The 15057-nt window shown below is 40.7% G+C and overlaps 2 protein-coding genes across 7 annotated transcripts; one reads left to right on the top strand and one right to left on the bottom strand.

The window, feature by feature from the left end:
- Positions 1-1551: 1551 nt before the first annotated feature.
- Positions 1552-4738, bottom strand: si:dkey-29b11.3 (actin-binding Rho-activating protein-like). 6 transcript variants are annotated; one of them, XM_046045642.1, is made up of 4 exons: positions 4595-4655; positions 4162-4491; positions 3601-3868; positions 1552-3170 (listed from the first exon to the last, which is right to left on the bottom strand). In XM_046045642.1, exon 4 carries the CDS (start codon positions 3157-3159, stop codon positions 2620-2622), a length of 540 nt encoding a protein of 179 aa, XP_045901598.1. In that variant the 5' UTR covers positions 3160-3170; positions 3601-3868; positions 4162-4491; positions 4595-4655; the 3' UTR covers positions 1552-2619. The 6 variants fall into 6 exon arrangements, with proteins under 6 accessions (XP_045901598.1, XP_045901599.1, XP_045901596.1 ...); XM_046045643.1 differs by lacking the exons at positions 4162-4491; positions 4595-4655 and adding an exon at positions 4702-4738; XM_046045640.1 differs by having other exon boundaries at positions 4086-4651.
- On the top strand, positions 3990-14725 carry trmt11 (tRNA methyltransferase 11 homolog). The gene is made up of 13 exons (XM_046045638.1): positions 3990-4335; positions 5450-5515; positions 5882-5955; positions 6139-6220; positions 6348-6440; positions 6595-6729; positions 6819-6975; positions 7091-7171; positions 7365-7529; positions 7813-7885; positions 8082-8216; positions 12155-12275; positions 14386-14725. The coding sequence occupies exons 1-13, from the start codon at positions 4258-4260 to the stop codon at positions 14527-14529; spliced, it is 1404 nt and encodes a 467-aa protein (XP_045901594.1). The 5' UTR covers positions 3990-4257; the 3' UTR covers positions 14530-14725.
- Positions 14726-15057: the final 332 nt, after the last annotated feature.

The raw sequence follows: 15057 nt of genomic DNA, 5'->3' as shown, positions 1-15057 counted from the left end.
TCTTCACCTGAGACCTGAGGTTTGTTGAGTTACATTTATTACATTTATTCATTTAGCTGACGCTTTAATCCAATGCGACTTACAATTGCTATACATGTCAAAGGTCGCACGCCTCTGGAGCAACTAGGGTTAAGTGTCTTGCTCAGGGACACAATGGTGAATGTCTCACAGTGGGAATCGAACCCGGGTCTCCCACACCAAAGGCAAGCATCTTATCTATGCCCAAATGTTTCCCGTGAAGTGATGAAAGGACCGCATTGTAAGTGGGGGATAAGTGGTGGCGTAGACCGCCTCCTCTGTTCAGCGACGGCTTCTCAACCCGGGTGTAGATGGCTTCCTTGACACCTCTTTCAAACCATCCATCTTCTCTATCTAAAATGTGCACCTGGTGGTCCTCAAACGAGTGTCCTCCGTCATTGAACAGAGGAGGGGGTCTACACCACCACTTATCTCCCACTTACAATGCTGTCCTTTCATCGCTTCCCAGGAAACTCAACAAACGTAACCTATTGGCCTCAGGTGAAGAAACCAACGATGGTTGTTCAGTCTCGGCCACGGGTAGTCCTAACGACTGTCGTCACAGCAACCAGGAGCACTAACGAACCAGCAGTATCGACGATTCTGGCAAATGAGCCCACTGAGGTTAAATAGCGGAGTTTCCCTACCAGTCAGTCAGAACTGAAGAAGTCCTTTGGATGAGGGACGAAACGTCTTCCAGTATCTTCAACCAAGTCCAGTTGCCCTTGACTTTAACCTTCGTTGGATGGTTTCTCAGATGTATTGAGATGACTTGTATAATTTTCATTATCGACATTTCACAGCCAGAAACGCCCGTATGATTCACAAGTTGTTTGATTTCCTGACATGCAGGACTGCCTTAGTGCTTTGCAGATCTGATTTCCTGCATGCATAACTGAAATGTATTTAAAACTTAAATGTACTTTAAGTTAAACTTAACTAAAATTAATTTCTATGATTCCGTATGACATAACATTGGACCGCTTTATATACCATGAGTTCCTCAGCTATTTTAAGTTATCTCTGTACTGATGGGCATTTTGTGGCCTAGCTGACATGGGCCAAACACAGAGTAACATCTTTATTAACTATTTACAAGGCTTCTTTATGGTGGAAGCAACTAAGTCATCCTCTGACACTAAGTATGCTTAATGATCTCAAAAAGCACTGAAACACGATTAGGTATTTCTTAGGACATGCTCATTTATATTTGATTTGATGTAAATCTTAAGATTGTGACTGGTTGGTGCATGAAGTGAATACTATACTACTATATAATAAGGCACGTAAAGAATGAAAACCATACTGTATCTACTGTACGAATTTGTATGCACTTAAGAATTAATTTAATTTAGAATAAATAATGTGTTGCTGCTTCTCTGTGTGTTTCTAATGTAGAGAGTTCTAGATATCAGTTTACACTCTCTCTCCAAGTCATTAGTTTAATTCCATCGATTAGTGTTCACAAAGCACCTCCAGTAACAATAACAGACCGGACGCTGTTTCTTCTCTTTCTTTATTATAATACCATAAGATGTACTTGCAAATTGATCAATCTACTGCTGACTCATGCTAAAGAAACTTCCATTAGTTTGCATGGCCATTACTTTTAATAGTAGCAGATATTATGCCATCTAGTCTGTGCATAGTTTACTGTGTAGTTCTCACTCCATTAAAGCAACATTTCAGTGTGGTGCAGGTATACAAAGTTTTAAACTGTAATGACGTTGCCTGAATTACAAAGCACACTTAATATATAAATACATGCGCTGAAGCACCCGAGCCAAGTCGGATCAAGTTCATCCTATAGCACCATATTGTCTGTCACAGGCAGCCTCATGTTCTCTTTGGCTTTGGTTCACTCTGACTTCATTTCCGCTGCTCACTCCTCCACTTTCCTCACATGAAAAAGCTAGGGATGGAAATATTTAGTTATTTAGACCAATGTTGGTTTAGCAACACTGAGTGAAATATGAAATAATGTAAATACATGAAAATGTACTCTTTTTAAAGTAACTATGTCACCCTAGTAACCACCACTAAAGGAGGGCAATATTAGGCATATCTTCAGTATATCTGACATATCTCTTGTTAAGTTTCAACGTATGAACAGTATTTCACCCTATGTTGTAAGTTTTAGTTAATTGCGTTGAAAACTCGCATATCAACATGCTGATGACTTTTTTTTATTGCTGACAAATGCTGCTAATAGGCATTTTGCCTGGAATGACCCAAATCTGTAATCAATTAAGTTTATAAATGATTAACTTATATCCGTCCGTTCCTTTCAGGTTTACTTTTTCTACCTCCTGCAAGTATCTGCACTTTGGACAGTAGATTTAGTAGATCTTGCGTTTTTAGCATGAGGAGAAAATGCATTAGCACGCTTAAAGTACATTCCTCAGGGAGGTGGTGTGTTATCAGTTACTGAGGTTTCTTGTGTAAGCAAGAAAAAGAGCATTTTTTTCTAAATAAAATGAGTGCAATCCCCCTGCTATCTGAATACTACAATGAGTGATGCTATGAAGTAGCTCTATACTTGCCACTGCTAGTACTTCATGTAACATGGACCAAGGCATAAACAGTAATCCAAGTTTCTTGTCACTGCAACAGAGCGATAACTACATGGTCATCCTGCCCCTGCCACAGCATCTCCCCCTCAAAGTCAACCAGCCTCTGCTTCCTCGCTCGTAGAAGAATCCCAACCAGTTTATTAGAGATAGTCACATAATGCTCAAACAGTTTCCCAAATTCAACAGTGATAACTTTCCCATCGCTGTTGCTTCCATCCCCATCTTGGTTTCTATGTTCACCGATGTTCCTTATCACCTCACACAGCTCCTGAACCTCGTTGCTGATGTGTGTGTGAGCATCCTTCCCTCGCTGCTCCGTCAAGGAGCCCTGCAGGGGCCTCCCGTAGTCGTCCTGCCCTTTCTGAGGGACCACCATACTGGGCCTGGTGTCTTGACTGAAGGGGTTCTGCTTCTGGTACTCCTGGTGCTCATTGGACCACTTCTGCCAGTTCTCCTTTAAGCCTTTCACAGACACAATGCACACGGCAGTGTCGTTGCTTAACTGAGCAGGAGCTGGGGCATCATCTTCAGCTTCCATGATGGCAGTGCTCAGGCTGTTTGTCGCCATCACTGGCTCTGCTGGGGAGAAGATTACATAACTTTAATTTCTATGGGAATACTGTTGTAGCCACTCACTGAATTGTAGCCCTTCCCTGTGTTTATTGCTTTGTTATTTAAAAAAACAACTACCTAAAATTAAAATATTTGGCTTTCAAGCTTAATGTTATTTTTCACCTAATTATCATTCTACTGTTATGTTGTTGGTGTGCTTTTGTATCTGTATAGGAATCTATTAAACTGATGACTGAGAGTTCAGTGATGCTTTAGCACACACTCTCAACAACAAATGTAGGCTAACTGATATATTCATAAAAACGAAAGTAGAAAATCAATATCAGTTCATCATCAAAACTAGAAGAAGGGAACACCCTGCTTTGAATAATTACCTAAATCTATTCAACCTTCCAGAGATTTAGAGTAAACGATTATCAAACATGATCCAACTTACATGTCAAACACCGACTCACTCGATCCTTACTTCACCTGCAATAATGTTTCATTGCAGCCAAAGTGCAAACAAATCCGGTTGCATTGTAACTGTGCAAGTTTACAATACAGCAGCACTGCTGACAGCAGCAGGAGTGCTTTTCTGTCCCGAGGCAGAACCACTCTGATGGACACCAGTGTCGGCCAGTGGCTTGATAGCGAAGATCCGGGCAGCCAATCACTGGTTAGACGGGAGACAAGGTGCCTCCGAAGTAAAGCCAGATTACAGCCTGGAGAGGAGAGAGGAGGTTACCTGAACCTGATCCGAACATGCAAGTGCAGAATAGAGTTATTGATAACAAGAGCTTATAGGTCACTTTTTAAAAAAACAACAACCAACCAACTAGCAAACAAACAATATAGTTAGTTAAATGTGAACAAAGTCACCAAATTACATTTAGATTAATCTTAAATTAACAGCAGTTAATGGTAAAACTAGTTAACCACCTGTAGATATGAATAAAAATGCGCACATAAACAAACAAGCACAGGCAGTGTGTTAAATTAAACTGAAAGACAAGACCTCATTCTTCTCCATTTATGGTGATTTGGTCCCCAAGCGGTACTTTTGTTTTCAGGGCCCAGTTTTAAACCGGACGAATTTGAATCCGCAACAAATATGGCGACCTCCAACAAGCGAACATGCCTCCAGTATCTACTACATCTGGCCCAAGATAATTTGGACTTCAGGTTGCCGGTAACCTTCATAAACTACTCTCAGTTTCTATCTAGCTCGTACTGTGAGTGTTTAATGTGAACTGGCCGTGAAAAGAGCAGGATTTGGAAAACAGGAGTCCCTCGGTGTGCTGTGTTAGCCACTTGCTAACTACGACAACAGCCTCACCTGTTATTACTACTGTAAATTAAATGTTAGCGGTGGGATTAGATTTTATAGACTTTGGTTTCACGTGCTTAATCACATGATAATAACACATTAACACATTTCTCCACCTGACCTCCCCCCGTGTGAACGCGTATCGACGTGCGGATAGACGTGTAACGTTAGTTCACACTTGCACCATCACTATTTCTTATCATAAATGTAACGTTATACTTAACTTACTAACTGTTATGTGAATATGACCAATACGCATGATAGCACAAGGAGACGTTCATTGTATATATTATAGACTCGATCTGCAGTAATGCACACTTGTAAATAAGCAGAATCATGCTCTGTTTTGGTGATGTCTTGTTTTTAAATATAAATATAAATTTCTATACTCCAGTGATCTCCTATTCATGGCTCAGTGTGTTTGTCTGACTGGGATCGTCACTTTTTAAGCAGCCCACCTACAAGGTTCACCTGCCAAACACCAAGGCAGCGTTATGATTGCTCTGATAGATTTTTTTGATTGCTGAGAGTTTATAATCTAAGTAATACGGTTACATCTCTCATGTGCGACGGGTGTCACAGGGTTTTTACGTCATTTTTGGGCTTCACTGTCCGATCTCTGGCTTACCCCCTTGGTATGAACTGGGGGTTTGGAGTTTGAGCTAGGTGGAAATTTACCTGACAGCAAGGGTTGAATAAAAATATTGCATTACATCATCTACATTATCTAAGTTGTATGATCTAGCATTTCAAAATATTGACCCATACCAGACAATAAAGTTCACAACATTTTGACCTCTCCTCCAATGAGTTTGACCATTTTTTCTTTAATCTGTCTCTCTTAAATCCCCCGACTTCATGAGGGTGCACTACCAAATCATTACTGTTTCCCTTTAATCTGCCCGTATGTGTATATTTTTCAAATAGATTGCAATGCATATATCAGCATTTGTGATTTATGTGCTCATTCTTGCAGGAGATTAAGGCTTTGCTGTCTCTCAGAGGAAAACCGTTCCATCCTAGTCTAAACTTCAAAGAAAAGGTTTGCTGGTTAAATGTATTTTAATTCTTGTCCTAATGTTTTTCCCAGCTGTTTTAAATAAATCGATATGATGGTGGATGATTTGACAGCTACCACATTAGAAGGTTTCTATCCTGTAGACTAAGGCTGAACAGTTCATTATAAATGAAGTATTATGGTGCTACCAAGATGCCCCGGCCTACAAATCACATTCTGGGAATTGTTGGATGTCTGTAAATAATATTATAAAGAGATTATGTTGTAGACCTGCTCTATATGAAAAGTGCCCTGAGAAAACTTGTTTCATTATAATTTTTGCATATCGTTCAGACCCAATGTAGACCCCATTTCCCCACACTCACTCGTGTCCTTGCTTCTTCTCTCTAGTCCCCTTTCTGGTGTTTGGATGGTTTGTCTGAGGAGGATGTCCGCGGCATCATGGCCAGATCTGTTTGTGCAAAGTAAGTGTTTTTCGCTTTGTGTGAACGGCAGTGTTGGCCCCGCCCGCAGCTGTAGCGATGGAATGACCTCAACATGCAGCACCTATTGCCTTTAAACTTGATCTGTGCCTTGTTACATTGGCAGGGTTTTCTGTGCTATAGTAACTGAGCATAGCTGTAGTTCATGTTGCTTTATCGTTACAGGTCTGCATTTGAACTATGGGGCCACGGACAAACACACAGTGAACTCAAAACATCCCTCTTGAGCTACCCAGCAGAGAACATGGTCTGTTGTGCTACGGTGCTATTGTGTTGGACAGACCAATCCCTGCAATTTTAGGAAAACATTCATATGAAACAGAGTCTAAACTAATATGTGCTAATTTGTGCTCTTTCTCCACGCACCCCTGCAGTCACCATTCATGCACAAAGACTCAACTTACAGAATCAATGTCTACACTTTCAACAAGACCCTGGAGTTTTCAGACAGAATCAAAAGGATAGATGTGAGTATTTAGATGTGTGTGTGTGTGTGTCTGTGTGGAAATGAATGACATATATAATGACATTTGAAAACATATAAATGTGTGTGTTGTATGTGCATCTTTTAACGTCTGTCTGTGTGTGTGCAGAATGTCATGTTTTGTAATCTCTCTCCAGGCTATGGAGTATCTTCCGTTTGAAGGTGCAGTTAGCCTGAAGAGCCCCCAGCATGTTTTCTGCTTGTTGGAAGATTACGGCACAGACCCCAACAACATCCCTGAGCATCCAAACTACATCTATTTTGGCCGATGGGTGAGATACATTTCACTGTCTGTTTATGTTGACTAATAAGGGTTGGTCTGCAACTGAACACCTTTAATCTTTACACACTTCTGTGCCAGATAGCGGATGGACAGCGTGAACTTATTCGCTCCCACAGTGTGAAAAACAGACACTTCATAGGAAACACCAGTATGGATGCTGGGCTCTCATTCATAATGGCCAACCACGCCAGGGTCAAAGAGAATGACCTCGTCTTTGACCCATTTGTTGGCACTGGTGAGATAATCCTATTACCGACTCTCATACACATGTGAAGCTACAGGCAGTCACACATGTGGAGAATGCTGTTTCAATAAATAGATTCAGTTCTTTGTCTCTTGATCTGTTTTAGGGAGCCTGTTGGTAGCATGTTCTCAGTTTGGAGCCTATGTCTGTGGAACAGATATTGATTACAACACTATTCATGGAAAAGGTAAGTTTGGTTTACTCAGAGCTGACACGGCACATCATTTGTAGTCTCTGATATGTTGGGTTAGCGGCTTCATCTTTAGGTTATATTTTAATTCACATATTTCTTCAGGTCATTACTGTGTTCAGGGCCAACAGTGGCAGGACCATGCTCTGACTGCTTTCCAGATTTCGTAAAAAGGGCCTTTGTCTTTCAGGAAGGTCGAGCCGTAAAAACCATAAGTGGCGTGGACCTGATGAGAATATCAGAGCCAACCTGCGGCAGTATGGAACAGAGAAGATGTATTTAGATGTAATGGTGTCTGATGCATCCAAGCCTGTGTGGAGGGAGGCTGCTCTATTTGATGCCGTCATTACTGATCGTAGGTCTAGTCAATTAATTATTTATATATGTAAACAGAAGATGTAACAGACAACTATTAAAATTTTAGGCAAGCTGAGTGTGAAAACTTGTGATACATGTATAGATAGCTTTTGTGCTGCGGTTGACTCGATTGTTCTTGGGTTTGTAGCAATATCGATGCAGTATTTCAGCAACCATGTGCGCCAGCTACACCTGTGCAATCTATTGCATTTATTTCACAAGATCAATAAGATCTTTTGTTTTTCTTGTTTGTGATTCCTATGTGGTCCTTTTGTTGTCAGCTCCGTATGGTATCCGTGAGTCCACAAGGAGAACAGGTTCCCACAAAGATAACACTAAACCCCCTGACGGCATGTAAGTTCATCTGATACTCTATGACTTAATGACGAAATGAACCTCAATTAGTTCCAAGGCATGAAATACTGATTACTAACTACAGTAAGGCCATATTTTACTCTAGAGCAGGGGTATTTTACTCTAGAGGAGGGAAATGTTTGTTATCTTTTTTTGCTCTGTTCTAAACATGCTTGTGTATATTTCTTCTGCCCAGCTATGGAGAGTCTCATGTCCCTGTCTCACAGGCGTACCACCTGAGTGACATCTTCACAGATCTGCTAAATTTCGCTGCCCACCACCTGGTCATGGGCGGGAGGCTTGTCTATTGGCTGCCTGTCTACAGACCAGAGTGAGTAGACAAACCTTTATGGTGTCATTCGCTGATAATATAAAGGTCAGAAGGATGAGCCTGGTGCTACAATCACCAGTTCAAACTGCTTGCTCTGAGTTTTAGGCCAGGGTTGAAAAATGCTGTAAAGTTTGAATACACCAAAAATAGACATGTTAATAGATTGGATTTTGTTAATTGATAAATGTAAAGTGAGTAAACAGAAGACAAATCTAAATCAAATCAACATTTTGTGTGAACACCCTTTGCTTTCAAACAGCATCGGTTTTTCTTGGTACACTTGCACAATGTTTTTGAAGGAACTCAAGGTATGTTGGCCCAAGCATCTTGGAGAACTACCCACAAGTCTTCTGTGGATTTAGGCAGCCTCAGTTGCTTCTCTGTCTTGTCATGTTATCCCAGACAGACTCAATGATGTTTAGATCAGGGCTTTGTCGGGACCATACTATCACTTCCAGGACTCCTTGTTCTTCTTTACGCTGAAGATAATTCCTAATGACTTTCACTGTATTTTTGGGGTCATTGTCATGCTGCAGAATAAATTTGGGGCCAATCAGATGCCTCTCTGATGGTATTGCATGATGGATAATTATCTGTCTGGACTTCTCAGCATTGAGGAGACCATTAATTCTGACCAAAATCCGACAATGTTTATTTCAAATTATGACTCATCGGTCCAGAGTACATGTTGCCATTTATCTGCACCCCTCTTCCTGTGTTTCTGTGCATAGTTGAGTGTCTTGGCCTTGTTTCCATGTTGGACGTCTTCCATGAAGGCCACGTCAGCTGACAAATTAAGTTGACAATTATTATTCTGTTGTTGTTGTTGTTGTTGTTTAAAAACATGTCTTGGTTTGTGGAAATTTATATTTTGATTTGAGGTGAGTTTTGAAGTGTACTTTGTCCTCATAGGCTTAGATTGAGAGAGATTTTTGCTGAAGTGTTGCTTTTCTCCAACTAATACTTTGCATCAATAGGGGGCAGGCTCATACCATAAACCTTACCAGGTTTGTTGTCAGCACAACCTACAGCATTTTTGACTATTTTTGGCCTAGTTAATTCCCCAATTAACCAAACAACATGAAGCAAAGAAGCATTATAATGTAAACATGAGTACATTTTATACAATCTAATTACTGCATATGATTAAATTTGGCTTTGTAAATGAATCAAGGGATAATGTAACACAAACTGTAGTGAATGTTGAAAAATAAGTTAATGAGGTGCTGAATGTCTTTGTAGCTCTTTCAGTTTGAGGCCAGTAGATTTACACACTAAGGACTTTTCCACTTGGGATTTTTACCTTCCAGCGTTTCCCTGAAGCACAATTCCATTCTCGCTAACATAAAACATTGTACTGCGTTTGTAACCACCTGTGTAAATGACACTGCAGGATACAGGTGTGTTGAGGTTTTCCTAAACCTCAAACCACAACTGACAGCTCCTTTATATGTTGGCTCTAAAAGACGGCTCCTCTGAAACAAAGTTGTGCATTGTTAAATATTCTGTGCATTAGCAGAAAACAGAAGAAAGTGCTGACTGTAAGTGCAGGTGTAAAGACAGCTGCAGCAACGGACGTAGGGGAAGAAAAACCCTGCAGGGTGTGATCTCCCTGTGGTCACTTTGGTTTTTAGTATGTATGTGAGATAAAGAACAAGAATAATAACACACTGTGCAAAACTCTGGACATTTGCTGTTGTGTGTGTGTGTGTGTGTGCATCCATACATATGCATGAATATGCGTGTGGTCTTGTGGATGAGGCCGTGCATACATGTGTGTCATCATGTTCACACATTTGTCTTTGCTACTCATCTACCGGCCCTGGACTCTGTGCTTGTCAGAGCGCCATGCCAAAATAAACGTCTGAGGCCAGGCAAGTCAGAAATGTGAACTGTCTGTCTCTGTAGTCTGACCTCTGTGTGTGTGTGTGTGTGTTTCTGCACACAATCACATGTGTGTTTTGGAATATGTGTGTCGGTGTATGTAAGCCCAGACGTAGTCTGTCTCCTGGGCCTAATCTGGGGCTCTACTGGGGAGATATCGTGTTTCTGTCACCCCACATATGTATGTATCTGCATCTATGGCTGTGATATAAACAGTGGGGATTGTGTGTGTCTGTCTGCTTCATGAGAATGGGGAGGGGATGTGTGTGTGTGTGTGTGATGACAGGTGACACAAAGTCCTGTCAGCAAAAGACGGCGTCTAGAACCAGGTCAGACCCCTTAAACTCTCTTCCCTTAAAAAATAAATGAAGGGAGAAAAAGTATCAAGACAGATGATGAAATATCCATCATCACAGCCATAAAGTGACCTAATTACAACATAAACGAGTGAAGCGAAGAAGTAAGGTGATACGTGTGTCACTGAGTATAAATGAGCCATGTTTTTATTTTCAGGTCAAAACTTCTTATAAGTTGCTAGAGGCTACTGCTTCAGCATCAGATTGTGCATGTTGTGAAGTTGAGAGCACATGTACATATTAGCTGGTTTTTAAATAATATGGATATAATTTTAAAATGTGTTTGGTGCATTTCAAATAATTTGTTTTGTATAAAGTAGGGCTACAACTAATGATTATTTTCATTATTGAATTGAAATCTGCTGACTATTTCACGATTAATAGGCAAATCGTTCAGTCTATAAAATGTCAAGAAATTGTGAAAAATGCTCATCACAATTTTCCAGAGCCCATAGTGACGTTTTCACATTGCTTCCTTGGTCCAACCAACAGTCCAAAACCCAAAGACTCTTCATTTACTATCATAAATTACAAAGAATAGCAGCAATTCCTCAATTGAAGAAGATGAAACCAGCAAAATTTTCACATTTTTGCTTAAAAAATGCCCGAAACGATTAATTCCATCCATCCATCGTCAACCGCTTATCCTGCATACAGGGTCGCGGGGGGGGGCTGGAGCCAATCCCAGCTGACATCGGGCGCAAGGCGGGGTACACCCTGGACAGGTCGCCAGTCCATCACAAGGACAAACAACCACTCACACACAATTTAGGGTCGCCAATTAACCTAGACTGCATGTCTTTGGATGGTAGCTGGAGTACCCGGAGAGAACCCACGCAGACACGGGGAGAACATGCAAACTCCACATAGAAAGGCCGGGGCAACCAGGGTTTGAACCCACGACCTTCTTGCTGTGAGGCGACAGTGCTAACCACCGCACCACCACAACGATTAATTGATTATCAAAATAGTTGTCGATTAATTTTCTTTCGACCGACTAATTGAATAATCAGCTAATCGTTGACGCTTTAGTATAAAGTACACTTTACACCATATCAGTTTGTGCCAAACAAAATGCCTCATCGGTTGAAAGACAACCCCTGCCCCAGCTTAGACGTTGACACTTGCTCAACAAGTCGGGCTCCAGAATTACAACATGGCTGCATCACCGCTAGTAACCGTGACAACCAAACATCCCATCGCCGCAGACAGGGCTGACAAACAGTGTCGGGCAAATCTGGCTTCGAGTTGGGACCGTTGCTACTGCGATGGTGCTTAGGAGAAAGTGCTACTGACACAAAAATGCAAACACATACATCATCCGCTGTTAATAGGCACTAACCTGGCCTGGCTAGTGACGACAGAGCCAGCAGTCGACCTGTCAGGTCAGAGTCACTTTTTCCATCTTCAACTTTGTACAAAATGAGCTACCTTGGCTTTGCCAGCCATGTTCACACTGCACTGGTCAAATGTTTAATGATTTGATTGGTGAGAGGGAAACAGAAAAAGGCATTGGGGGGAGAAAGACGGACACTGGAATGAGTGGCAAAGAGAGTTAGCAAAAGTTAGGTAGTAATTTTGACAAGATTATTCTGTTTACTAGCAGCATTTATATGGCCTTTAGACAAAAAAATTTTTTTCTGTCTCTCTGCTCCTCACCTTACGGAGACTGTAACTTTCTCTGTGTTCCCTTTGCAGGTACAGTGAGGAGACGGTACCTCTTCATCCATGTCTCCGGCTCATCAGTAACTGCGAGCAGACGCTCTCCAGCCACACCTCACGACGCCTGATCACCATGGAGAAGATCAAGGAGCCTGAGGTGTGTGCATTATACTTTCAAAATGCATTTGCATTACAACTGACAACTCAACAAATCAACAGAAAATTCATAATTTAAAAAAACAACAACTTTGACTGTCAGCTGTTTCATTTTCAAACAAAAATGCCAGACATTGTGTTTCCAGTTTCTCCCATGTAAGGATATGTTGCTTTCTTTGTCATATGTTGGTTAACTGAATAATCTTAGAACAGAGTTAGTTTTGGTCTGTTGGGTGGATAAAACTAGCAGTTTGAGTAAGTCACCTTGGGCTCTGGGAAATTTAAACTGCTATTAACTATTTTAACTGCTATTTTCTGACATATTAAAGACAAAACAATTATTTGAGAAGTACAAATGCATTCTGTCATTGTTGTTTGATTTATGTGCAGGGAAAAACTAGTTATTTTACAGGTTTTAAAACATGCCTTCTGTCCTGATAAAGTTTACCATAAAATCTACTTTTCTTCACCCTTTGATTGGAAGTACAACTTCTTAAATATGCTGTTTTTAGTTAGTTATAAATGACAACATATCTGCACAGCACCAACCTGGGTGTGCTGTTTTTGTATGTGTGAGCATGAACAGCAACACAGATATGACTTAGTTTATGTAAAATGTAACCATGTGTGTGCCTGCGTGTTGTTTCATGTTTTTTTTTAAATGTCTAGTTCATATAATTGTTTGTATATATAACCACAGAAGTATGTGTCATGTTCATGTATGTGCATATGTGTATGTTTTTTTTTTTTTTACATGTCATCCTAATGGAAGTGATGGTGTCTCTCTGTCTGTCTGGGGTAAATCCTCACCATCTGGCTGTGATTGGCAATTTTTTTTTTATACTGGAACCTGAAATGGCTTAATCACACTTCGCATGAAAAACAATCCATCTTTGTATCTGACATCCATTTCCACTTCAAAACCCCAAATTGCTCCCATAAAGGCCCTTGTATGACACGCACACACAAACACACAACTGTTTGATCTTATCTCGCTGGTATCTATGTCAGGTCGCAGAGTTTTTCTTTTCCACATAGGCCTCAATGGGCACCTATTTGTTCTCATTCACCAGGGTTCACAGCATAAATGTATTTGTATGTCTATGATACATGTACTTGTGTCCACGCTGTTTGTGTGTTTTGACAAAGGGAACAGCCTAATTGCTGTAAACGTTTCCTGTTAAACTAGTGCAGAAAAACCTCACATGGTCTTATTTATGCGGCGTGACATAACGTGTTAGGTGGCCATAAATGGCTTATTTGCACGATTTAACATTAAATGTATATAACCCTCCACCTGTATGGTTGTTGGCTGAGTGGTTATTTCCACAGTTTCCAGTCATTTGTAGTTATGTCCCTCTGTCCTTATTAATTTGGGGTCACGGTTATGTTGTCAGTGTTGTTGCCCAGGCTTTTCCCTCCGTGTGGTCATGGAAACTGTTTCCAGGTTGCTTGGCAGCGTCGGCAAGCAAAAGCGAGGTGTTGCTGACAAATTACAGGCCCGGCATTGGAGTCATCACTTCCAACTCAACTCACCTCATTATTCCTCTTCCCAGCATCTCTCTTCCTCCCCTCATCCCTCCGTTGACCAGCGGCTACCTTACAGCCAAGACAAACTGTTTAACTGTAGGGATTCATAACAGTTCATATACATTGTTAATATACACAAGCACACTCCTGTTCCTACATGCAAAAAGTATGCAAACTTTGTGTTGCCAGTGTTATACTGACATGTAGTGGGGGTTACTTCATTGACTGGAAAATGTAAGAGCTGTTTCAACTTTTAGATCCAAATTAACTTTATATTAATATAGTGTTATCACTTTTTTAGTCTCAACAAATGCTCCTTTGGGGGGGGGGGCATAACTGGCTGCTGCCTGTTATCCTGATTTATTTTTATTTATTTTATTTTTCTCACAACACCCTTTTAATACACTGTAAATTTATATAGTAAGATGTATCAGGAAGCTTGTTTTTTCTATTACAAACAGTTGAGGGTGAAAATTGTTTTTCCTATTCCCTTACATATGATGTGGCAAAATGGTTCTCACATGTAGACAGTCAGGTTAAGTGAGTTCAGTGTGATAACCTCTACATTTGTCTCTTTAAAGGAGTTAGACAGCCTGGCTCATCTAGCAGACCCACGCTTCAGCCCCTACCAGGGACACAATGCCTTCAGAGAGAAGTATTTCAGCGGACTGAACAAGAGGTGTGTCAAGGACAACGACAACAAATCTGACGTCAATGGAGAGTGAACAAATCGGTGACCCAAGAATCGAAAAGATAAACAACTCATTGCAAGAAACAGGACATCATTGTCAATGGACTCAAAGATGGAAACAAACTGAAAACTTATTTGTTATAGTCATAATTTTTAAAATCTTTCTCACTGTTTTAATTATGATGATTTTTTTTATGCCTGTGCTTTGCAAATAAAGGGATAAAATCCAAGTGCCTTTTCCTGAGTGCTTGCTATTAAAACTACAAGACAGTTACTACACCATGACAGTTGACTCCCTGAAGGGTAAATGCAACTTTTGTTTGTATTTTACATTTATGTTATACATTTTATCACGGTGTAAAACGGTGTAAAGAGGCACTACAGTGATTTATTAGTAAATGTCCATGAGGTTGGAGGCACAATGCAACAGGGAAAGGTCAGAATCAAAGCACCAGAGACAGAGATATCCTGACTGTGAGTCACTAATGTAGCACTGGATCCTAAACTTCCCATTATGCGATTTGATAGCGTCTTTCATTACTCCCTCTATGCAGTCTTTCAA

This window comes from Micropterus dolomieu, linkage group LG03 (assembly GCF_021292245.1).
Source record: "Micropterus dolomieu isolate WLL.071019.BEF.003 ecotype Adirondacks linkage group LG03, ASM2129224v1, whole genome shotgun sequence".
NCBI classification, from domain to species: Eukaryota; Metazoa; Chordata; class Actinopteri; order Centrarchiformes; family Centrarchidae; genus Micropterus; species Micropterus dolomieu.
The sequence above is the reverse complement of the archived record's forward strand: the minus strand, read 5'-3'. Positions and strand labels throughout refer to the sequence as shown.